This window comes from Ips typographus, linkage group LG5 (assembly GCF_016097725.1).
Source record: "Ips typographus isolate SLU linkage group LG5, UJ_Ityp_2.0, whole genome shotgun sequence".
Classification (NCBI taxonomy): domain Eukaryota; kingdom Metazoa; phylum Arthropoda; class Insecta; order Coleoptera; family Curculionidae; genus Ips; species Ips typographus.
The window spans coordinates 7189075-7214097 of NC_138426.1; the positions used below are offsets into that span (position 1 = coordinate 7189075).

The 25023-nt window shown below is 38.2% G+C and overlaps 4 protein-coding genes, 2 non-coding genes and 1 pseudogene across 8 annotated transcripts in view; 6 read left to right on the plus strand and 1 right to left on the minus strand.

The window, feature by feature from the left end:
- Nucleotides 1–19478, minus strand: part of Pli (E3 ubiquitin-protein ligase pellino) — a 29483-nt gene extending 10005 nt beyond the window's left edge. The window contains exons 1-4 of one of the 3 annotated variants that reach the window (XM_081980260.1): nt 19330–19478; nt 6249–6341; nt 5256–5487; nt 5007–5201 (exon numbers count right to left, since the gene is read on the minus strand). In XM_081980260.1, coding sequence (XP_081836386.1) covers nt 5007–5201; nt 5256–5487; nt 6249–6341; nt 19330–19463 — 654 coding nt within the window. In that variant the 5' untranslated portion in view covers nt 19464–19478. Of the gene's footprint in view, nt 1–5006; nt 5202–5255; nt 5488–6248; nt 6342–7136; nt 7298–18556; nt 18904–19329 lie in introns of those variants that run through there. The other 2 variants (XM_081980261.1, XM_081980259.1) reach the window with 2 other exon arrangements.
- LOC145729475 (uncharacterized) lies at nt 1223–2740 on the plus strand. The gene is made up of 3 exons (XM_081980269.1): nt 1223–1764; nt 1834–2007; nt 2110–2740. The coding sequence occupies exons 1-3, from the start codon at nt 1567–1569 to the stop codon at nt 2611–2613; spliced, it is 876 nt and encodes a 291-aa protein (XP_081836395.1). The 5' UTR covers nt 1223–1566; the 3' UTR covers nt 2614–2740.
- Nucleotides 8834–10294, plus strand: LOC145729470 (adenylate kinase 7-like). The gene has a single exon (XM_081980263.1). It carries the CDS (start codon nt 8872–8874, stop codon nt 10168–10170), a length of 1299 nt encoding a protein of 432 aa, XP_081836389.1. The 5' UTR covers nt 8834–8871; the 3' UTR covers nt 10171–10294.
- TRNAK-CUU (transfer RNA lysine (anticodon CUU)) lies at nt 11958–12030 on the plus strand. The gene has a single exon. It is a non-coding gene; the product is annotated as a tRNA-Lys (tRNA).
- Nucleotides 12209–12281, plus strand: TRNAK-CUU (transfer RNA lysine (anticodon CUU)). The gene has a single exon. It is a non-coding gene; the product is annotated as a tRNA-Lys (tRNA).
- LOC145729474 (dnaJ protein homolog 1 pseudogene) lies at nt 14362–15486 on the plus strand (annotated as a pseudogene).
- A 751-nt stretch (nt 19479–20229) lies between the features above and the next one.
- On the plus strand, nt 20230–24881 carry Mcm5 (Minichromosome maintenance 5). Its single transcript, XM_081980256.1, has 9 exons — nt 20230–20506; nt 20558–20813; nt 20864–21036; nt 21136–21376; nt 21453–21982; nt 22063–22288; nt 22341–22522; nt 24311–24516; nt 24577–24881. The coding sequence occupies exons 1-9, from the start codon at nt 20343–20345 to the stop codon at nt 24804–24806; spliced, it is 2208 nt and encodes a 735-aa protein (XP_081836382.1). The 5' UTR covers nt 20230–20342; the 3' UTR covers nt 24807–24881.
- Nucleotides 24882–25023: the final 142 nt, after the last annotated feature.

Genomic DNA, 25023 nt, shown 5'->3' on the forward strand with positions numbered 1-25023 from the left:
CGTTGGATAGGCCAGACAAACTAATCGAGCAATGTCGGCTTCATACTGTTGAAGTGTTTCCGTGCTTCTTTGGGTCCTACTAGACAACTGAGCTTCGTATACTTGTTCTAGGTGCTTATTTCCAAATCTCATCTCCAAATGTTGGATTAAGTCGTCGTAGTTTTTGTACTGGCTCTCGTCCAAAATCTGCAAAACCTCCAGTGCTTCTTCTCGAAGTGACAAAACCAAGGCAGTGGCTTTGTCACTTGATGTCCAATTGTTGGCCTCTGCGGCAGCCTCAAACTGTTTTTTGTAAACCTGCCATGAGGTCTTACCGTCGAAAACTGGTGGCTTAATATTTGAGCAGACACTAGAACTGGCGACTACGGTTGGCTTTGAAGACTTTTCCTGTAGTTTGTCAAATTCCTCTCGCAAGGTCTGAACGGTCTCCTCCACACTGCTTATCCTCTCATTTACCTTTTCTTCCAAAATTTCCATCCTGTTGTCCATTTCTCCTTTTATTTCATTTATTACTCGGTCTAATTTTTCATCTTGTCGTTGAAACTGGTCTTTAATTTGGTCTTGGCTTGCTTTGAACTGCTCTTGACTTATTTGGCTTGCTTTCATTTCTTCGAACTTTTGGTCTTGGCTCGCTTTCATTTCTTCAAACTGTTGGTCTTGGCTCGCTTTCATTTCCTCCAACTTTTGGTCCTGACTTGCTTTCATTGCTTGAATCATCTCCATAAGTTGTTTCATTCCTTCATCCATTTTGGCACTTTGTTGTCGTGTACTCACAGGCATTCAACACACCTTCTGCTTTTGTCGGTTTATTCTGTCTTCCTCTGGAACTCTTCTTCGATTCTCCAATCCCACTTCTGACACCAAATGTACCGTCGTACTCCTTAATGACACACTTCTTGAACAACACCGTATATTGTTTACAAACAATAAACTGACACTGACACTTAACCTCGCTATCTGACAACTTCAACTTCACTACAACCATCAATTCAACAACTAACTAACCAGGCCTGGTTCAGCTGCTTATATAGGCTTCCATGGTTTCTAGAAAGTTCCCAAATATTCATGAAATTGACTTTCTCCCTCACACTCATTAAGCTATAACATAAATCTCTCTCTATATAAGCAACGGAGCCAGGAGTGGCACTCTGTAACAAAATAGCGATAGACATTCCCTTCGCTTCGCTATTCCGTACTCCGTAAGTACGTTCGTTCATTTACGCGACTAATCGAACGTGACCGAAAGTTAGATAGAGAAGAGATTTATAACGACAGTTCGAGAGGTCTCTCTATCCCAAAAACCATATATCTGTCTCATTCTGTTCCATACTTAAATCTTTTTGTTATCTTTGTTCCTTCCATGAAAAAATTATAATTACCTTCTTTGAGGTTATGTAGGTCTGTTCTGTTTTGTTTATTTGAAACTGAAAGATGAGATAGAAGTTTCAATCACATAAAAAATATTAAATATAAGAAATTGAAAAGTAATAAAATAAAGTGTAAGTTTAAACATTTCATTTTGATGTTAAATGAATTATTTTGTTAAATTTATTGGTTTATAAAAGCATGTCGTTGAGGGCTACAAAAACGAACCCAAATCAATGGGAAGTTCTTGTGAACTTTTTATTGGAACACCCAGAAATGGTCACAAAATCATTTATTGGTCTAGATGCACGACAAAATTATAAAAGTTTGTGGGAGCAAGTAGCAACGCAGTTAAATAGCATGGGTTATGGCTCAAAAACAACAGACAAATGGATTGAAGTAAGTTTTGCAGCTACTGCTACCTGCTACTACATTACAAATACGGTTTACTGTCACTACCACTTGTAGGCTTTCAGCAAATGGAAAAGCAAAGTGAAGGTAAAAGCGCAAAACCTGAAGCTCAATATAAGTAAAACAGGTGGAGGAGGACCCTTACTACCTTTATCACAAATTGAGGAAAAACTTATGGGTATAATTGGATGGACTGTGGTAGAAGGAGACACTACATCAGAATTGGGTTTTGTAAGTATTTTAAAAACTCCAGGACTGAGTATTGACATATTTGCTGATATCAATTGAATTTGTACATACTGAGGACCATACCTACCACTATATTATTTTTAGGGGAATGGTGGTGGTTGTGATGTAACTAATAAATCAATACAAGATCCTTCTACACCTGTAGAAGAAAATGCTCAACGGGAATTAGAAAAAATTCCGAACCTTGTTTTTATAAAGAGAACACAAAACACTCCTAGGACAGTCATTTCTGCCACACCCTCTAGCTCAGCTACCATGTTAATTTCGAGTGAACCAAATCATGTTACTTTAGAACAAAACAATGTTTCTTTTCATGGAAATGAAATAAAGAAACGAAAATGGGTTACCAAAAAAGAGCTTCAGGTTAAAACCAAAGCAAAAAAGATTGGAAATAGAACCAACAGAAAGGGAGATGAAATTACACTGCTAAGAATGCATCAAGAAAATATGGTGGTGTTAAAGAACATTAATGAAAATATAGCAAGAATAGCAGATGGCCAAGAGACATTTCTTAAGAAGATTAATTTGTGCCCACGTTGCTCTGCAGCAAGACCTAATGAAAATTTTGAGAGTGAGATTAATTTCTAGAAATGTTTGTGTTTTTTTTTCTGAAATTAAAGTAGTGAAGTAGAATTTATGTTCCTTTTCAGTGGTTCCTTAATCAATGTTTGAATTAAAAGAATATTATTAATTTTATAATAAAAGTTGATGTTAACTTTTGATGTTTAAATAAATAGTTACCAAAAAATATTAAAAACGTTGTATATTGCAACATTAAACCAGTAATTGTTAAGAATTTTCTTCAATTGTGAATAAAACACATAATTACACATTGGTGAAATATCTATTAACAACTTGTTGTCTTGTGTGTCTAGCTTCGTTTAAAACAGGGTAGTTGCCATTGCCATAATTATCTTCATATGGTTCATTAAATATATTCAAATCTATGTCGTATTCTACTCCTGCCCTAAGTAGCAAATTATGTAATACTGCACAAGCATTTATAATTACACCAACTTTCTCAGGGCTGTATCGAAGTTTTCTCTCTCCTAAAAGACATCTAAATACTAGTTTGAATCGTCCATTGCAGCGTTCAATTATGCTTCTAGTAATTTTGTGTGCACGATTATAATGACCTTCCGGTGTATTTGGTTCCGGGTTTTCATATGGGGTTAAGAGCCATGGCTCCAATGGGTATCCTGAATCTCCCAGCAACCATTGGTTTCTTTCACCTACAAAATTAATTCCTTAAGTCCTGTTAAAACAGTAATAAAAAAAATAAATTTAGGCAAAAAAAGTAAAAATAAAAATCATTTCATTAAATTTTCGTATTACCTCTGTTATAGTCTTGATTTAAGACATGCTTTACTTGTGAAGCTCTCCAAATAAAAGCATCATTTACAGATCCAGGGTATCTTGCATTAATATTTAGGATTTCTAAATTATAGCTGCAAACTATTTGCACATTTTTTGAGTGAAAACCCTTTCGGTTTACGTAATTATGCTCCTCACGAGATGGACCCAATATAGCAATGTGTGTGCAATCAATGCAACCTATTACACCTGGAAAACCAGCTTTTTCCATAAACCCCGTTTTTATATCATTTTTTGATTGTTGATCAAAAGGAAATTTAATCCATTCAGCTCCCATATGTATTGCAATGCAATTGGCAACCTCATGAATGCAACGGCTTACTGCTTGTTGACTTGACGATAATAACAATTCTTCTCCAATGCCTGAAACCAAACAAATAATTTGTTTTAGTTCTTTATTTCTGATAAGCAGTTTGGAACTAATTTAATTGTAAACTAAATACACCTACCTCTTTGATAATTGCCAATAGCAAAAAAGCGCAAGGCTATTAGAATTCTTATTTGGCGAGGGATTCTTGTAGATCTGTGTTCCTGATCCATGTGGGGAACTAGCTGTGTGAATAAATAAGCGACTAGGTCCTTATTTAAACGAAACAGTTCAATAAAGCGCCTATCATGTAAACTGAAGGGATCACTATTACTTCTCATTACACGCTTTTCCACTCTAGTTTCGTGCATTCGTGCGATGTTTTCGATTTCGTTAACGACAAATCTATGCACTGGCAACATTTTTAATCGCAATTAAATTAAAACTGATTTTTAATAAAAGATATTAATGGCGGCTAAATTTTGAATCAAAATAATTAAACACAAATTGAGGTTAATTTTGATGTCATTCGAGATTTGACAGTGCGCCTCTTCTTTTTTCTTCTTTTATGCGTGATTTCGGTTAAATTTGTTGATGTTTTCAGGACTATTAATACTACATTCTCTAAACGAAAGAAGTATACGAAATTTAACGAACCATGGCCGAGGCCATAGAGATCAACTTATAGAGTACCCCTAATTTTAACAATAGCGATCTCGTCGCTTGCCTATTCCTATCGCTTTCCTTAAAAATTACAGATACAGAGTGCCTTTCCTGGATTTTCTAGAACACAGACAAAAGAATGTAGAACGTAAACAAAGCAACGTAACATACAGGGGTAACAACAAATAACTAAAGAAATCCTAACTAATAATCAAAAGTTCGCTTTGCAACAATATATAGGGTGTTCCATTTAAAAAAATATAACTTACTGTCATATGTCAGAAACTAAACGTAATAGAAAAAAACTGACTAGGCTATTGGATTCTACGTCAAAACTTCTACCGGAAACCGTTTTTTCTTTTTTGATAACTTTAATAGCAAATGAAATACAGAGGAGGTTCCAAAATGACCAATTTTCAAAAGCACCCCGTATCTTTGAAACAAAAGAAGTTTGCGCCGCCCACTTTTCGCCAGTCGGAGAAAATGAGATCGGAACACGTATGCTACTTTTTTTTTCTATTTATTACCGTTTTTTCTGTACCCCGTAAAACCATCGAAAATGCAGCACCCTGTACAGTAACTGATTATGTCACTACTAACTTTTCCAACATTTTTTGTGTTTTCCAAAGAAACTCACCCCTAAAAATATATTTCTGGACGAATCAAATCCTGCGGCGTATATCCTGGCTACTTTTGGATTGTTGCGCTCACACAGTATTCTGCAGGCAAACCGCGAAATGGTGCTCTGGCTCACCTTCATTTCGGCCGTTTTGTCACCCGGTATAGTATCCATAACGACAAAGTCTATGGGGGTTTCCGATGACCTTCCAATCTGTCAAATAACTCGTAAGTGTTTTACGGGAAAAAAAACCAAAACAAAACTAACCTGAAACATATCAGTGTCTTCGTCATTATTGTACTCAACAATCACTGCATGGTTGCGGCTAAGTGTGTAGGAGATTGAGTGCTGAGTGGTATCCAAGATGGCCTGAGACGAGTGCGGGGTCTTGACCACGTAGTGCCTGGAACGTTTCACCCCGGTGGCCATTGGCCTCTTGTGCAGTACAAATTTGCTTCGTTTTCTGCCTCGGTCGCCTTGAGGAAGCGAACCATTGTACCTAAAAATGTCCCTTTAGTTAAGAGTGCACAAACTGGATAAAACGAGGTTAGGTTGTCTGAAATGCTAGTTTCAAATTTAGAGTTGCTGTGTTTGGGGTAATTATTAAACACTTACCTCTGGGTGTTGAATTATTACTTTATAGTGTTTTTCAATAAAATTCTAGGCGTTTTAGCACCTTTACAAGATTTATTTTTACAATCTATTAACAAGTCAAAAACTTGCCAACAGCCATATTGGAATTGCGTGAACGTCATTACACCTGTCAACTGGCAAAAAAAATTGAAAACTAAAAGCATGTCAGCGCCCTGTGGCCATTTTTTAAACTAATCTTAATCACATAGTAACATAACTCTTTCTTTACACGCCTAATTTCCTTTGTAGGACGGCCGACCCGTTGTTAAACGCATGTAATTTTTTTCTACTTGGATGCACGTGTTTTGAATGTCCAACACACAGAAACTTGCATTCAGATATAGTGATGTTTTAAATGTTGTTAAAACAGGAGTTTTGGGTCCCTCTATGGTGGTTACCACAACGTGTTTGGGACGTTAACGTATTTAAATTTATGACCACGTTGGACAAGACATTTCCTAAAAGGTTAAAGTCGACACGTCCGTATTGCTAAATTAAGTTACACCAATCGTCCGGGGGTTCGACACCTACAGGATTTAAATTACGGTTTTTTAATTCGATTATAGCTGGGTTCAAGGTCCAATTCGTGCTTCCGCGTAAAAAAACCGGCTGGTAAAAGACACTCACCCTAAAATCACCAGTTCTCCGTAGGTGACTTGCCTCTCAGAGTGGCCGACATCGTGGTGTTCCTCAATGATGGGCGCTTCCGTACCATCGGATCTAGAGCAAAAATGTTTACATTAATATTAAAGCGGTAAATGGTCTAATTTGCGATAATTTTATTAAACAAACTAGGTTCGACAAACAATAAAAAGCCCTTATCGTTGTTATCTTTAGTGGTTTTCCTGTAGTTTATGTATACTAAAGTAGGTGGGACTAATAAGTGGGTTAGTTAAAAAATTCAGTCACTTGACAAATAGGTGAGGATTATCAATTCTGTGAAAACTTAATTTGTAATAAATCAGCAATTTAAGTTTAAAGCTAGAATGTTTTATTATATTGTCCCGATTTAGACTGGCTACTGTCATTTACCAAACTAAACATGATGAAACTAGTTCTTTAAAGACCACTTGCACTGGACTGCACTGAACAACAGGATTGCTGTGTTATTACAACCAAAGACGATGAACCTGCCCGGATTGCTACCAGGAAATGTATTGCATTTTGATTGCGTTGGCAATACAGCACCAGTGGCGTTACTAACTCAAAATAGAACAACACTACTGCTGTATAATAATTAAAGTAGGACAAGGCATTGTAGGATGCTACGGAACTCCTTTATTGCTCCAGTCGCGTGTTTGGGGGCTATTTTAGGCCCCTATAAAGGTTCACGGCACGTTAGATTTTCATTTCCCCCACAACAAACAAGTGTTGGGGTATGAATTTACTAACAGTTATTGCAAAAATCACTAATGATTGGGGGAACAGTAACGTGTTATTGTTGCAACCCTTCCAAAGACAACAGTTTCTAATTCAGGGTGAGAAGAAAGCTAAAAAATGGTTTTAAATACGTACAAAGTCATTTTGACCGACATTTTCCGACGTTTTCCCATTGAACTACCACCCGCACTGGTATTGGGGGCCACCTCAATTTCCGCACAAACCTCCACACTCCCATGACGCTTCACTCGAGAGAGTACACTAAATTTGGTTGGTACCATCACTTCAACAGTCGTACTACTGTGAAAGTTGGAGGTTTGGTTCTAAATATATACAAAGTGGGGTTTCCTGCTAAGACTTGTTAGGACCCAAGTTGCTTCAAGTTTGTACAAGTGGTACCGTTCAGACTTGTGCCTACTTGGTTGACCTGTCACAACTCGATTACAATTTACGCTTGATTCACTTTGCTTCAGGGGTTCACCCACCCCAATAGTCTCCATTGTTACAATAACACAACCCTCCCCTTATTTCTTAAATTACTGATACAAAACGTAGACCTACGTGATGGAGTGACTGAATATAATCCACGTGCAAGGCCGAAAATCCTGTTAACGTTTTCAGAAAACTCCCGGGGTCGATAACCGTATCGGAGGGGGATTAACCGGGAATTAAACTCCCGACCATCATAATATGGGGACGGTCCTTCATGCGCGTAAAACTTTCATACGTTTCGTCTAGCCTTAATCCTGTCTAGGTTATTACAGGGATTTGATTGTTACATTTGGACTTAAACCTGCAAAAAATAGGAAAAAAAGTCAATGGATGATTACTTGGAATTTTTAAAAATGACGCCATATTTTTTTTTATTCGATTTGTTGGTTATGTTATGTTCCTCTTCATCAAACAGAAAATTATTGTACAGTTATCAGGTGAGTGCATTAATTATGAAGGATATAAGGTCACGTGACCTTTTGTCAAATTGGTAAAGACGATTGTCAATTTGCTTGACGCTTCGACTGCAGTATTGCCAACCCATTGCGACGTTGCCAAGTGTGTTACATACCACATCTGGCCATACAGGAAACACCATTTTCAGAGTGTTGGATTGATTGAAAGACAAGCGATTCCACCAGTCAAATATCATATACAGGGTGGTTCAAATTAATTGTACGATAATTCAAGAGTGGAAAGTACATTAAAAATAAACTCCAAAGTGTCATATAAACTGTAGTCGAAAAGTGCCCCCTAGCGGAGTTGGTGAGCCACTAAAGCCATTTTTTTATTTTTTATTCTCAGAGGAAAAAAATTCTTGAAATTAAATTTGCCATGCGTGTTCACCATTTTGAAGTAATCATTTAAAACTTTTTTCAGTTTTTTAAAATAATCTGGACAAATACTGTTCAAAAAGTTTGACAGCTTTAAATTTCTTTAAACTGTAATTTTAGATCATTCTGATGGGGCACATGTGATAGCCCATACTTTTTTCTAAGAAAGGTTTGTTTGAACATTTCTTTTTATTTTGCATAGTTTTTCTGATACAGTCATTTTTATATGCTAATCCATAATTAAAAAAAAATAGTACCTGTCCAGATTATTTTAAAAAATTGAAAAAAAAACGCCAAATAATTACTTCAAAATGATGAACAAGCATGCCAAATTTCATATGAGTTTTATTTTAGTTTATTAATTATAATAATTTTTTATTCTTGGTGCATATACTAGCTCCGAAAGGGGGCACTTTTCAACTTTTGGGTATATCACACTTTGGCGTTTATTTTGTATGTACTTTCTACCTTTCAAGTATCCTACAATCAATTTGAACCACCCTGTATATTAATAGTTTTGACAGATTATTGTCATTCAATCCAAAATGGCATCCAAAACTCCTGCAGCCACCGATCAACTCAAACCTCTGAAACTGGTAATCCACGGGCCTCCGGCCTCCGGTAAAACTCAGGTAGCTCAAAGACTATGCCGACGATACGGTGCTCATTACATCTCGGTGAAAACCATGATCGACGAGACTCTGGACGAGTTGAGACAAAACATTATCACCGCTAGAGAACTGGCACCGTCCAAACCACAAACCGATGATGAGCTAGGTGAGGAAGAAGAGGTTGAAGATGAGGAAGGAGAGAATCTTAACGGTGACGTGGATGTGGAGCACTACGAGGAACAAATTAGAGACATTAACGCGTTGATGAGCAGCAGTCCTAATAATAAGTTGCCTGATGATTACGTGGTCAGGTTGATGAGGACTTTTCTGGGTAAACCGTGGTGCCAGAGCCACGGTTACGTCCTAGATGGGTTTCCTAAGACGTTGCAACAAGCTAAGGAGTTGTTTGGGCAGGCTGCTGAGGTACCTAAGGATCCTGGAGAGGGACAAGCGGCTGCTCCCCCACCTGAAGTGCCGGGAGAAGGTGGTGCAATGCAAATGGGGGAGTTGGTGGGAAACGCAAGCGTCAACATCATGCCCGACTTCGTGGTAAGTTTACAAGCTGACGACGATTTTCTATGTGAACGTATTATGCGACTGCCTGAAAAAGAGATTCAAGGCACTCACTATGACGAACCTAACATGGTGAGGAGGTTGCTGGAGTTCAGAAACTCTAACACACCTGACAACACTGTGCTGAATTTTTTCGACGAAGCCGATATCCATCCCATTCTAATCGATGTCACTGAAGAAGGTGGTGACTTGGAGTGCAGTCTAGAGTATTTGTATCAAGCCTTTGGACCGCCGATACCTGGAGTGGGGTTGAGTGACGAGGAAGAAGCCGAACTCAGAAAGATAGAGGAAGAACAAAAGAAACTAAAACAGGAAGCATACATGATCGAGAAGACTCTAGCTGAAGAGACTGCCAGACGGGAGTATGAAGACAAAATGGAGAAGTGGGCTGAAACTTTAGAGATGCTGCAACAAGAAGAAGAGAAAATTATAGCAGCTGAATGTGAACCTTTACGTCACTACTTAATGACCTACGTCTTTCCTACTCTAACTAAAGGACTCTCTGAGGTTGCCACCGTTAAACCGGACGATCCAGTTGATTTTCTAGCAGAGTACCTGTTTAGAGAAAACCCTGAAGGAAAAATGTTTGATCCTGCTTACACCAGAACCGGAGAAGAACTAAGTGCAAAATTTAAAGACTCAGTATCACCTAATGTGTGATTTAACCACGTTGCCAGCTTGTTTTGTTGTCCTCAGGATGACTAGACTAATCAGACTAGTTTTATCACCTTTTCCAGATGTATTTGATAAAAGGCGAGGTTTAATAAAAGCGATGACGTTGATACTTTGGGCTGTATATTATGCTTGAAAATGTGGAGTAGGCGGTAGTAATGTGTGTGTTTATCCAAATACAACAAATACTGGGTATTATCGTTGTAGATCCATCACCCTGTTAATCTACACTTAGCTGAAAGTCATCATAGTGACTAAGCTTACTGTTAAAGCTAATTTCAGGCTGAAAGTCCTGAACGTAAATTTGAAACTTGTTTTTTGCATGAAAGTGCATCAAAATTACTGTTTTTTGCAGCTTTAGATTAAGAAGGTAAACTCCTATATGGATTGAAAGGAAATACGAAAGGAGAGCACCATGTATGTGGTTTCTATGTCATCATTTTCAATAACCACTCTTGTGGGATGACTGAAAGTTTGAAACTGGTCCGATTTAACGGTAATAAGGCGCGTTTTCTCCGAAACTGGTCGAACTAAAGTGTAAATCACGATTACGACCTAGATATTGGCCTCTTTGTCCGGCCTTCGGTTATTGGTATCTGGGGCGATTAGAGCTATTGAGAAAATTACACATTAAAATCACCCTTAAAAGTAATACTGGTGCCAAGACAAAAATCAATTAAAAATTTCCATTGAAACCGGCCTTGGGTGAAGGCAAATTCGGTCACCGAACCGTCTCCAAACAATGGACGTTCCCATGATGGTTTCTATGGCCATGTGAGTGAAAAACAGGCGACCCCAAGACCTTGTTTCCGATATGTACTAGATGAGGTCATTTTTTTAATGGATAATTCATTAATGCAAACAAATTGATTTTTATGTTGATGCAGAGTCGGTTTCAGTAATATATCTGGAACATGTACTTCAATATGGTGTTGTTTATATAACCTAAATGTGGTAAAATTAAAATTATCCACAACACTGATTCGACAAAACTTTGTTCACTTGTAGTGTGGAGTATATTGCAGTGCTACTTCAATGACACTTGATAGAAAAGGATACAACTACACTTGTTAGAACTGTTTTTTTTTTGACAAGCTGATTGGTAATATGAATAGTTTTACATTATACACACCTGTACATGTTTGGTCTATTTTTTATTGTTCTAATCCACTCAATTACAGTGCACGCTATGATTTTTCCATGTAGCAAAATGTGCCTATTAATGCAAAAATCGTTACGGCTAGTTAGCTGCAACCTTTACCGCCTTCATTAGCGGTAAACTTTATTTTAGTTCCCGCAAGCAAGGTTGGAAGGGCCAAACAAAGCAATATTAATTTCGTTGACGGAATAAAGAAGACTTTTAAGTTTATGTGACAAGTAACCTCACTTTTCTCTCCGGTTTCTGGTGAACTGTCAAACGTTCAAGACAGAAAACGAAAAAAATATCAAGTAGGCCATATTTACAGCGCGCTGTTGCCAAACGCCAAGTTATTTTGTCGACGGTATTTGAGTGATACTTGGCGTTTGGCAACAGCGCGCTGAAAATATGGCCTACTTGATATTTTTTTCGTTTTCTGTCTTAGTCCCGCGCATGCAATAATGTACGTTTCTCTGTCCGTTATGCGGTTTTCCTATGGTCGGTTTTGGATTTACCACACCTGTATTTATTGAGTGAGTTAGCACGGTAAAACATCAGATTTACCTGTAACTTATAAAACTGACCAATTACCTCGGTTTTGTAACATTACAGGTGACGGTTGTTTTATAATATTATAGCCCGGCTAGCTCAGTCGGTAGAGCATGAGACTCTTAATCTCAGGGTCGTGGGTTCGAGCCCCACGTTGGGCGTAAACTTTTTTTGCACAATTTTTTTAAAAATAAAGCAAAAAATTAAATTAGTACGTTAATGGTGGTCAAGTAAACGATTCAATTAAAGACTGAAGTTAAAAAAACTAATAACCGAGTTTCTCATTATTTTTAAGTCACACTTGGAAGCACTCCAAGTAACGGTCAATCGCCTCTACAAGCCCGGCTAGCTCAGTCGGTAGAGCATGAGACTCTTAATCTCAGGGTCGTGGGTTCGAGCCCCACGTTGGGCGTTAATTTTTTTTTTTTTCAAACTCTCCAAAAAGTTCAAATTTTGCCCCACTTTGTTTCGCTGGCGCCAAGCTGCAAAGCCATTGAGAAATCCGATCCGAATTTCAAAAAGGGACTCATTTATCTCTGTCGGGGGCAAGGTCGCGTAAGCGATCTCTCTTTCAGTCCTTTTACATGGATTTTAGTGCGATAAGCAAATAAACACGCTTACATAGTCAATGAACATTACGTTAACACAACATCATGTGTTATGAATTCATTCAGTAGTAGATTAGGCGGGGCAAAGGTTCGACCGCAAATAAACCTAAAAAACAACTGAAATCGGAGCCGGATATTACCAAAGAAACGCACAAACGAGCCGGTTCTTATCACGAAACCAGACCGAGAATAATGCATTTTTCTCGGTTTGGTGGTCTACGGAGCGATCGTAAGTTATTCAAGACCTATTAACCAATCGAAGGATAAAAACCATTAGGTCTGTTCGCAGAGGCAATCACTGACTGGTTTCCAACTCAGAAACAGTAAATGTCAAGTTTCATTGGTTGAATGCTCACGTGACTATGACGTTTTCTGACTTGTGGCCAATGGATGTATCTATTTCACTGATTACTAGTTGGAGAATCCTTTTGCGAACAGACCTATTAAGTGTAAGGCCGGGGGTAGTGAAGGGGGGGTATCCTGGTTAAGTTTTTGGTCTGCCACCATTCAGGTCGACAATTTTACTGTAAACGTTTCCTTAACAATTCAAAAATACATACAGGTGTGGTAAATCCAAAACCGACCATAGGAAAACCGTGTAACTGACAGAGAAACGTAGATAATTGCATGCGTGGGACAAAGACAGAAAACGAAAAAATACCAAGTAGGCCATATTTTCAGTACGCTGTTGCCAAAATCCAACAAATCCACAAAATTAATTTTGTCGACGGTATTGGATTTTGGCAACAGTGTACTGAAAATATGGCCTACTTGGTATTTTTTTCGTTTACTGTCTTTGTCCCACGCATGCAATTATCTACGTTTCTCTGTCAGTTACACGGTTTTCCTATGGTCGGTTTTGGATTTACCACACCTGTATAAAATTTAGACCAATAAGAGGAAGAAGAATGTCCCAAGGAAACCTTATTATAAACAAATTTGTTATTATTATTAAAGCTAGCAAAATAACCCCAAAGCGTTTTCGTCTTTGTCTTTCACACGCCCAAGAACGGAGCTAGTTAACTTTCAGCCTGCAAAAAACAGGATTTCATCGTTAACGTTTTCTTGACCCAATTAAAATGGCCGTGTATCCGTTTGACGTCACGCGAAACCCAACAACTGAAAAGGGGGGCGCAGGAGAAGAATTTTATTGACGTTTCTGTGCAAACTGCCCTGGAACTAGTTTTCCATCAACTGTCAAACTTTGTCAATATGGCAAAAAATAGGGGTAAACAATGAATTTCAGACTTTTTAGAAAATTTCATTTGATTAAAAGTGTCTCGTCGGAGCGGCAAACAAAACCGTAAACCGCACTATTTCAGTTACCAACGTCAAACATTACAATGACGGGTTCATTACACTAGGAAGCGTTCACCAGACAAGCGGTATTTATGAAACAATGCCAACTTTGCAAACGAGACTAGAGGTATCGTAAACAATACGAAACACTTTAAATTCGAATGGATGTTGTCGCAGAGAGGAAACAAAAACAGAGGATCCACCTGTAGAATTGTAAGGAGAAAGTGGTCGGAACAATGGAAAGGCGCCTTCACAGTTGGTAAATTCATATTTTGCAAACTCTGTAACATAATAATGTGAGGCGCCCGTCCGTAACACCCAACCATTTCCGCTAGAATCACATATTTTTGTTAAAAATCATTAAATTCACACACCTAAATTAGTTTTAGACCCTTTAGGGAGCAAACAAACCTACCACGTGCCCTAGCATGCTAAACATGTAATACTACCACCTGACCACTTTACACAAAGGTGGCTTTGACTTGTTATGGAACTCCTGGAAATGTCAAAAAGTGACAAATGTCAAATGAAAACCATTAAACTCTGTTTGACTCACATGTTAAATAAAGAGAGCAATACAATTAACTCCATTTTGGTACTCAAGAATCACGTGACCACTGTTAAATCAAAGTGACAGTGTTTCTTGTTAATCCAAAATGGGAAAAGACTACTACGCGATCCTAAACATTCCGAAATCGGCCAACGACGACGAAATCAAAAAAGCCTACCGTAAACTGGCCCTTAAATACCACCCGGACAAGAATAAATCCCCGGACGCCGAGGACAAATTCAAGGACGTGGCCGAGGCCTACGAAGTGCTCTCGGACAAGAAAAAACGCGACATCTACGACCAATACGGCGAAGAGGGTCTAAAAGGTGGTACTCCAGGTGGTGGTGGCAGTTTCCAGGACGGTGCCACCTTCTACTCGTTTCACGGCGATCCTAGAGCGACTTTTGCGCAATTTTTTGGCAGCGCCAACCCTTTCGAAGACCTTTTCTCGTTTGGCAATGACTCGGCAGTGTTTACCAACATTTTCGATAACACCGCTAGAGGTGCTGGTAGTTCACCCAGGGCTACGCAGGACGACCCTATCATGCACGACCTGTACATCCCTCTAGAGGACATCTTGACCGGATGCACTAAAACCATGAAAATTACACGAAAAGTGTTGAAAAACAACGGCAAGTTACAAAAGGAGGACAAAATGTTGACGGTGAACGTGAAACCCGGGTGGAAATCTGGCACTAAAATCACTTTTCCTAAAGAGGGCGACCAGGGGGCGCACAAAGTACCGGCTGACGTGGTTTTTGTAATCAAAGACAAGCCACACCCAGTTTTTAAACGAGAAGGCAGTGACATAAGGTACACGGCTAAGGTTACGTTAAAAGACGCCCTGTGTGGGTGTGTTGTGACTGTACCACTTCTTGGAGGAGGTCAAACTAGACTCAACATGACTGAGGAGGTTATCAAACCTGATAAAGTGAAAATAATCAGCGGACAAGGTCTTCCCTATCCTAAGGAACCTTCCAGAAGAGGTGATTTGATTGTTGGATTTAATGTGATTTTTCCTGATAGAGTTACTTCAGGACTGAAAAAGCAACTGGCAGCCATTTTACCATAAATTCAGAACTCTAGCTAATATTAGGTTAACAACTGATTTTCTATTCAGAGTGAAATATTTAATCGAATATAATAGTTTTTATTGTAAATATGTCTCCTCCAGTTTATTTACTAGAACGTCAGTTCATTAACCTTTTTCCACTGCATTAGTCAGCTGTCAAACGGCCGTCATTTGTCACTTGGCAGTAATGGCCCTTTGATCTCAACAGTCAACACCTTCTAATTTGTATTCAGTGATGTACTCAAAGTGAAAAAATCATCAATTCAATGCCGTCACGGTTAACGACCTTTTTATGGCCTTTCACCACTTACCTCCAATTTTAGAAAAGGAACAGGCTGCATTAAACATGCCAGTCTAGTACCAATTAAGACCTTTTAATGGGGGCCACCATAATTGAAACAAATCAAGGGTCAAAACCATATTATTTAAATGAGCTTTAATAGACACCTTTAAAAGATGATATTCAAAATAAACTGGAGGAATTGGAGCAGTGCACAATAAACACATTCCCAAATACTAAAAATAGACCAGAAATCTAGAAGCAAATGGGGCAATCCAGGAATCTATGCAGGAAATGGACATGTTTATGATAGCCAAATGACCCCAGCTGTTAATTAATTACAGACTGTCTGCTTTTAAGTGAATTACATCAAATAATGTTACATTCTCTGTGGTTTTAAAGAAGCTTTCTACTAAGTACAAGACTGATTAAAGAAAGAAGTGTTTAAGTAAAAGCAAGTTGACTTAATATTTAAATTTCACAAAGTAAGGTAAATGACAAAAATCAAGTGTACAAATAAGTGTAAACTTTAAAAAAACCCTTATCTTTCTTTGATCAGCAAGCAGCATGGAATAACACCCCAGAAATAAGAAGAAGAACCGCTGGAATAAACTATCCCAAGGAAATACGCGATCTTATAAAAGAGAAGAGGAGAGCTAGAAAAGAGTGGCAAAAGTCCAGAACGAGAGAAAATAAAACTGTACTAAACAACCTAACGCAACAATTAAAGAGGGAAATTCAAGAAATTAAAAATGAGTCAATAAACAAGTACCTTAGGGAACTAACTGATGATCAGAACTCAGATTATTCACTCTGGAAAGCCGCTAAAAGATTAAATCGACCAATAAAATCAATACCTCCAATTCGAGAAGAGAGTGGCATCTGGGCTAGAACCAACAAACAAAAAGCTGCTCTATTTGCCACTTACCTGCAAAATATTTTCCAACCAAACGAGAAACAAGCAGAATGTCCTCAAACAGAAACAACACAAAAAAGTTTAGAAATAAAATTAGTAACACCAAAGGAGGTAATCAAAGAAATAAAAGAAAACATAAACTCCAAAAAAGCTCCAGGTTATGATTTAATTACGGGAGAAATACTTAAACAACTCCCAAAAAAAGGGGTTATTAAAATTACCCACTTAATTAATGCTTCGTTTCGCTTGAAATACGTTCCTATGTTGTGGAAAACGGCAGACGTAATTATGATACCAAAACCCGGCAAAACCGTAAACGAAGCTAAATCTTACAGACCCATTTCTCTCCTACCTGTGCTATCAAAATTATTTGAGAAACTTTTTCATACAAGGCTGAAGAAAATCATTGATGAAAGACAGATGGTTCCTGACCATCAGTTTGGGTTTCGCAACAAACATTCTACAGTGGATCAAGTACATAGAATAACAGAAATAATTGAAGACTGCCTAGAAAAGAAGGAGATATGCTCCGCCGTCTTTCTAGACGTCGCCCAGGCATTTGATAAAGTTTGGCATGATGGCCTCATCAAGAAATTAAAGGTGCTCTTTCCATTGCAGTATACACAGCTATTAGAATCATATTTATGTCAAAGAACCTTCAGAATCAAACAAGAGAACGAGTACTCGGAATTAAAAATCATAAACGCTGGAGTCCCCCAAGGCAGTGTCCTTGGACCAGTGCTATACTTGTTATATACTTGCGACATACCGGTAACAGACAACATAAAACTAGCAACATTTGCTGACGATACTGCAGTTCTAGCAGTAGGAAATTCCATAGAAGAGACAACTGCCAATCTTCAATATGCAGTAAATGCCATAAACGCGTGGACTGCACAGTGGCGGATTAAATTAAATGAAAATAAATCTGTTCATATGAATTTTACAAATAGAAAAGTAAACCATCTTTCAGTGCAATTAAACAACAATATAATTCCTCGCAAACAAACTACTAAATATTTAGGTCTTAACCTTGATGTCAAGCTTAAATGGAAAGTTCACGTTAAAATGAAAACTGAACAATTAAAACTCAAATATAAAAGCATGTATTGGCTACTGGGAAGAGATTCGCAGCTTTCCATCAAAAACAAACTACTGGTTTACCAGCAGGTCCTTAAACCAGTGTGGACATATGGCCTTCCGTTGTGGGGTTGTACCAAACCAAGCAATTACAATTGCCTACAAGTGTTTCAGAATCGGGTACTAAGGAACATTGTAAATGCACCCTGGTATGTTCGGAATGAGGATCTGCATCGGGAGCTACAGGTGCGGACAGTCAAAGAAGAAATAGCGATAGCAGCCAGGAGACATGAAGAAAGACTCCACAACCATCCGAATGTTGAAGCGCTTCAACTGCTAGACAACCAGAACACAGTGAGGAGGCTCAAAAGAACTAAACCGTTTGAGCTTGTGAACCTGTGAAGTGAACTGTGAAAAAGCAGAGTACAGTGCGGGTTAGGCACAACAGTTGACCAGGTGCGAAACACGCGAAAACCTGTGATGGACCGCTGGGAATGTCACAGTTAAATCACTGTAGTAAATTAGGTTATATTTAGGATGCTTGTTAATCTTAAGATTAGGTGCATCACAAAACTTAAAAAAAAAAAAAAAAAAAAAAAAAAAAAAATCTTTCTTTGATGCATTTATGATAAGTAGTAATCTTGATCAGGTGTGTGGCAAAATAATTAATTTGAACAGTAAATTACCCTCACCTTAGTAATTTTTGTAAGCTCAGTAATAAGAAACTTGGTTTGAAATAGCAACAAAAACAAATTACACAAAAAAAACAAAATGGCCACAATCACATATCACTACTTGTCAAATCTGATAATTGTCATTTAAAAATTTTTTGTAGTGGGCCTTGACAAGTAGTGATGTATTTAAAACAAACAAAATACTGACCTTTTAACCATATTTGAAGCCGTTTTCAACAGTTTGAAATCTCCGCTGGGACACCGAACCAGAAAAAAACCAAACAAAAAAAAACTACACAAACGACTCTGATGATAATCCTTTCAAACGAAAATCATGGGGAAAGTCACTTGTTTACGGGGGCAAGCATCGTCGTTTATCAGCATTGCACTGGTACAAACACAATGGCGCCTCGCACGCACTAACGATTCAATTTACGCAATTTCCACTCAAAAATTGGGCATTTTTCGGATACGTGCTAACAAGAAACCTTTTATTCTTGGAGATAAAACAGGGGGAAACGCGACTCACGGCTACGACTACGACAATGGCGCATGTGATTTGTGATCGTGGCGCCGTCTGTCAAAATAATGAGGACGACCGCGACGTTGCCAGATTTTGCTAAAATAGTATTTACGAGTGTGGTCGTTTGCACACAACTCCTTAAGTGGTTAAAGTGCATCAAAAAATTAATGTAAAGTGTTATGGATGTTTTAAAACAAAAACCATTAATTGGCAACGGTGCTTAAAACCTATACAAGACAAAAGAGAAGTTTAAAACGTGACGCCATCTTTGACTTTAAGTTAGAAACATTCATCCCATTTTGGAAGTTTCCTGCTTACACTTGTACAAATTTTTTGTTTGATTTTTCAAATTAAAGCTAAAAAAACAAAGAAAAAAGTTTTAAAGGTCTAATAGAAGCATAATTTTTTAGAAATTTGTATGATTTTAACTTTTAATATAAAATTAATGAGCTACTCACTTTCTCTTCAAGGTGACAAACATAACTTTTTTTCTTCTACTCCTGGTAACTCGAAGTCGATTTTGACTACTGGACACCTCCACTTCTCCTTGTGCTAAAACGCTGTAACGCACTTTTACCGGTCTTTTTGACATCTTCAAACTTCCACAAAATCTTCGTAAAACCGACCGTCTTCTCCCACAGCTCTAATCCAACAATCTGCCTCTCCATGTCGCCGATTCTTGCTCCTGTCTACACTTTTCACTTTATCGTCCAGCCCTGGTATTTCATGGTCGAAATTCTAGAAAAACTGGTCGCTGATTGGTTGGTATAAGTAAGCGCACCGCTTCAAACCGGTTTCTATAAAGTCAGACGAGCGCTGAGTGAACTCGGTGCAATTTTCGAGCGCACCTTGTAGATGGGTAAATATTGATGATGCCCGAAAATCTTCAGAAACCGCGTTCAGAGGAGATATTTTAAAGACTGAAGGCGTTTATGGATGACGACCCTGAAAATCTAACTGGTTGAGCGGTTCTGATTGGTTGTCGACCAGCTCTAGTTCCTTCTTTTCGATGAGTCACAAAGCCCAAAAACTGCGGTCTTTAACTCAAGTCTAAACTTGTCCAACTGCAGCTCTTTTCAATGCTTTAAGGACAGTTTGCTGGATGTGGCAACGCTGCTTTGGTCTCAACTGAAATTTTTAAGGAGGCAGCACCATAGATTTGAACTTTTTTACAGTAGACAGTAGATTACGTGTTATTTTTATTAACTAGCAGTCTAGACCCTGATAAATAATTGTAAAATGCACTGGAATTCTAGAATACGTGATTAAGAGCAACAATTTACACAACAAATTATTAGTCGGTGCTGGCAACGTCGCTAAACCTGAACTTGACTTTGACAGAATGACAGTACTGAGTACAATAACCCAACTTTATTTTCGCGCCATAAACTAGAGGGTTGTTAACAAAACTATTGAACACTCAAACAAAGCTAAAATTGTGTTTGTGCCTATTTAGCAAAACCCAGAAACAATGGAGGGCTTCGACAACCCCGAAATTCTATTTAGTTCCAACTGGCCAGGGGGTCAAAGCGAACACGATGGTGACGGAAACACCATCAACTTGTTAGGAGTCAAAAAGAAGTTCAAAGACTTTATCCGGCAGTTCCACACTGAGAATTTCAACTACAAATACAGGTAACAACCTTTTACAACCCCATAAACAAGTCATCTTACAAATATCTTTAGGGATACTTTGAAACGCAATTACAACCTGCACCAATACTATCTGGATGTTAACATTGAGGATGTGGGCAGTTTTGATGAAACCCTGGCTGATAAGCTGTACAAACAGCCTACAGAACATCTAGCTATTTTCGAAGAAGCCGCCACTGAGGTGGTGGATGAGCTGACAGCCCCCAGGCCCAGTGGGGAGGAGAAAGTGGAGGATATTCAGATTACCTTCAACTCGGATTCGCACGCGTCCAATTTAAGGGCTTTAAAGGTTGGTTTGACTGTGAGTTTGTTGTTAAGTTCTGTAATGGAGAATTCCAGTCTAATGTTGTGTCCCGCCTGGTTAAAATACCTGGGATTATTGTCAGTGCCTCAGGCATTAAGGCCAAAGCTACAAAAATTTCGATCCAGTGTCGGTCTTGCAGTAATATCATTCCTAATTTGCCGGTCAAAGCGGGGTTGGAAGGTTATGTTATGCCTCGCAAATGTACTACGTAAGTAAACTTAAATTGTTAGGTCAGTTTGGCAATACTGTGTTTTAGCTTTATTTGACTGGTTAAGATGGGGGCAATTTTGATTTTGTTGCTTTATAGAGAGCAGGCGGGTCGTCCGAAGTGTCCCATCGATCCCTACTTTATAATGCCGGACAAATGCAAGTCGGTTGACTTTCAAATTCTGAAATTGCAAGAATTGCCAGATGGAATTCCTCAGGGTGAAATTCCCAGGCACATGCTACTCTACTGCGACCGGTACTTGTGCGACAAAGTGGTACCGGGCAATCGGGTCTTTATTTTGGGCGTCTACTCCATCAAGAAGGTCACCAAACCCTCCAAGGTACCCATTTTTGTTTATCTATGTGACTTTTTCAACACATGACCTTACTAAGATTATGGTTGTAATTATTTTATAGAGACAAGGTAAAGAAAATGCCATTACCGGAGTCCGTGCCGCCTACATGAGGGTGGTGGGGATTCAATTGGACACAGAGGGTGTTTGTATATCAGGAGTGGGAGCGGTGACAACTGATGAAGAAGACTTATTCCGAAGAATGGCGGCCATGCCCAACATCTACGACAGATTGGCGAGTAGCGTCGCCCCGTCCATTTACGGAGCTGCGGACATCAAGAAGGCGGTCACGTGTTTGCTGTTTGGGGGGTCCAGGAAACGTCTACCTGACGGATTGACGCGGAGAGGAGACATCAACGTGCTGTTGCTTGGGGATCCTGGAACTGCCAAGTCTCAGCTACTAAAATTCGTCGAACGTGTCGCTCCAATCGCTGTGTACACGTCTGGAAAAGGCAGCAGCGCTGCCGGATTGACCGCTTCGGTTATACGCGATCCTGCATCTAGAAATTTTATTCTAGAAGGGGGCGCTATGGTTCTGGCCGATGGAGGGGTAGTATGCATTGACGAGTTCGATAAGATGAGAGAGGATGACAGGTGAGTTACATTTATGTTTAAAATGTCAACAATGTTGCCAAATGAACAGTTTAACAAACAACACGTGATCCTTTTTACAGGGTGGCCATACACGAAGCTATGGAACAACAAACAATCTCCATAGCTAAAGCTGGCATTACCACCACCTTAAACTCGCGTTGTTCAGTTCTAGCTGCTGCCAACAGTATTTTCGGACGTTGGGACGAGACGAAAGGAGACGAAAACATTGATTTTTTGCCCACCATTTTGTCACGTTTTGATATGATTTTCATAGTGAAAGACGAGCACAATCAACGCCGGGACATGGTACGAAACTACTAAAAATAGTCTTATAAACACTCACTCAATTTTGAATTAGACTTTAGCCAAACACATCATGAGCATTCATATGAACGCAGGACAAACTGCTGAAGAGCCTAAAGATGGCGAATTATCTTTGGAAATTCTGAAGAAATACATTAGCTACTGTAGGACCCGGTGCGGACCTAGATTAAGCAAGGAAGCGGCAGAGAAGTTGAAGAGACGCTACGTCATGATGAGGTAATAGAAAATTATACAGGGTAGTCCAGTTTTAAATATAGCCAATAGCCAATTAAAAAATAAGTTGACATTCATTTTGTCATTTTCCTGAAAAGTGCTTCTTAAGGAAAATACAGTCCTTCAAATTTCTGTTTAAAAAATCGTTTTTTTTTGTCATAACTGTCAGACCGTTGGAGCAATAGTGATCAAATTTGGAACAAGCACTTTATTACACGTTATTACGGTCAAAGACCCAAAACTAACCCAACCCAACTAAAAAATTGTCTTGGAAACGGAAAATTCACTTAAGAAGTTTAAAAAATATTATTGTAGCCAGTTTTCATAGTTTCCAGACAAACTAAAAGACTTTAGTTTTGAAAATTGAATTAGAAAAGATACAAATTTCAGAAGCTTAAAAATTGTGTTTGTAACCAGTTTTCATGCAAATCGAAAGACTTTAATACTAAAAATTGACTTGTAGGCATAAAAACTACTTTCTCAAGGATTTGTTACAACAAATTCATACATTTAAACCTTAAAAATTGACTTGAACCCCAAAATGTGACTGAACTAATGAAAAGTGCCATCAGAAGCTTAAAATTTGCATTTAAAGTAAGTTTTCATAATTTGAAGACAAATTTCATTATTTTAGTCTTGAAAATAATCTTAGATGCAGGACATTGACATTAGATTCATGAAAATTGTCTTGAAAACGAACTTTTCGTGCTTTTTACTTTGCTTTTCATTTTCTTCGAATTCTGGACTATTTTTAGTGCTTCAAAACTGCTTTCAGCTTGGAAAATCGAGTTTCAAGACATAGCAAACTTAAAAAACAATTTTTACATTCTTCATAGACTTAAAATGGCATTCCAAGCTTTGTCACTATTAAATCCACTTCTAGACACCTCAGTGGTAAAAATTCGGGTATTTCTTAATAAACTAGACTGTTTTTAGTGTTTTAGGGCTGTTTTCAGTCCCTCAAATCGAGTTTGAAGACTATCTTTTTTAAGTTTTTGACTTATCAGGCCTAAAAGCCAGTGTGTCCACTGACCATAGTCTTGAAAATGTTATTTCAAGCGTCTTCACTATTAAATTGACTTCGACACTCATAGGTGCAATAAATTGTAGCATCTCTAAGAAATTCAGACTGTTTTTAGTGCTTTTTAAGACTGAAAAATCGAGTTTAAGACTATTTCCAAAAGTCAAGTTTCTTCGGTAATAAAACTAAAAAATGTTGGTACCAAATGCTACAATAATAGTCTTGAGAACTAATTTTTAGAAATAAAGTAGTCCGAAAATTTAATTTACTTCTAGACTTGTTGTCCAGTCCAGAAAATTGAGTTGTACACCAATTAAAGCCTTGATACTTTTGGACTCTCTTTAGTCCTAGTAAGGTCCGTTCTAGCATTAAAAGTCAACTTTTATACTATTTTTAGTAGTAAAAAATGAGTTTCATGCACAATACAATCTTTGTCTTGATTTCCGGACTTTTTTTAGTTCTTGAATGCCAGTTTCAGACACTCAATCAGGATGGCAGTCTGAGAAAGCGAATCATAAGACCATTCCTAGTAGTAAAAAAGTTTTTAGACTATTCAGTACAAATTTGGACTTTCACAAGTCTTGAATGTTCAGTTTTAAACTATAAAACGATTTTTTAAATTGAAATTTGGAGGACTGTATCTTCTTTAGGAAACGTTTTTCAGAAAAATGACATAATGCAAGTCAACTTATTTTTTGATTGACTATCAAATCACTTAAAACTGGACCACCCTGTATAGTAATACGTATTTTGACTTGACAACACTGCAGATCAGGACAAAGCCAACATGAAAAAGAAGTGGACCATAAAAACACCATTCCAATCACGGTGCGTCAGCTGGAAGCCGTCATCAGGATGTCAGAAGCGTTGGCCAAGATGCAGCTACAACCTTTCGCCACTGAAAGTCACGTGGAAGAAGCCTTAAGGCTGTTCCAAGTGTCTACATTGGACGCCGCGATGAGTGGCAGTCTTTCCGGTCTGTCGAACGTTTTATGACTACTTTTTGAAGTTATTTCTGGTTTTGCTTTAAAAATAGGAGCCGAAGGCTTTACAACCGAAGGTGAACAGGAACTGTTAGGCCGTGTGGAGAAGCAGCTGAAGAAACGTTTTGCTATTGGTACTCAGGTGTCCCAACAGAATATTTTGCAGGACTTTGTCCAGCAGGGTTACAACGAGCGCGTTATTTTGAAAGTGATTCAGGCTATGATCCGTAGAGGACAGTTGCAACATCGCATGCAACGTCGCATGTTGTATCGTATTAGTTAATTTTTGTTTATAACATTAATACTACTGTAATTTTTCAATAAAAATTTCAAAAAAAATTATAATTTTCTGTTATTCAGTAGATTGGGTTAAATTTTTTTTTATTGCCGAACGTAACGTTTTCATCAAGCATTTGTCAGAAATGACGTCATAAGGACTGAAAATTGTCCGAAAAGTGTCCAATACAGTAAAAAATGTTTTTCTGTGTTAGAGTTGTCAA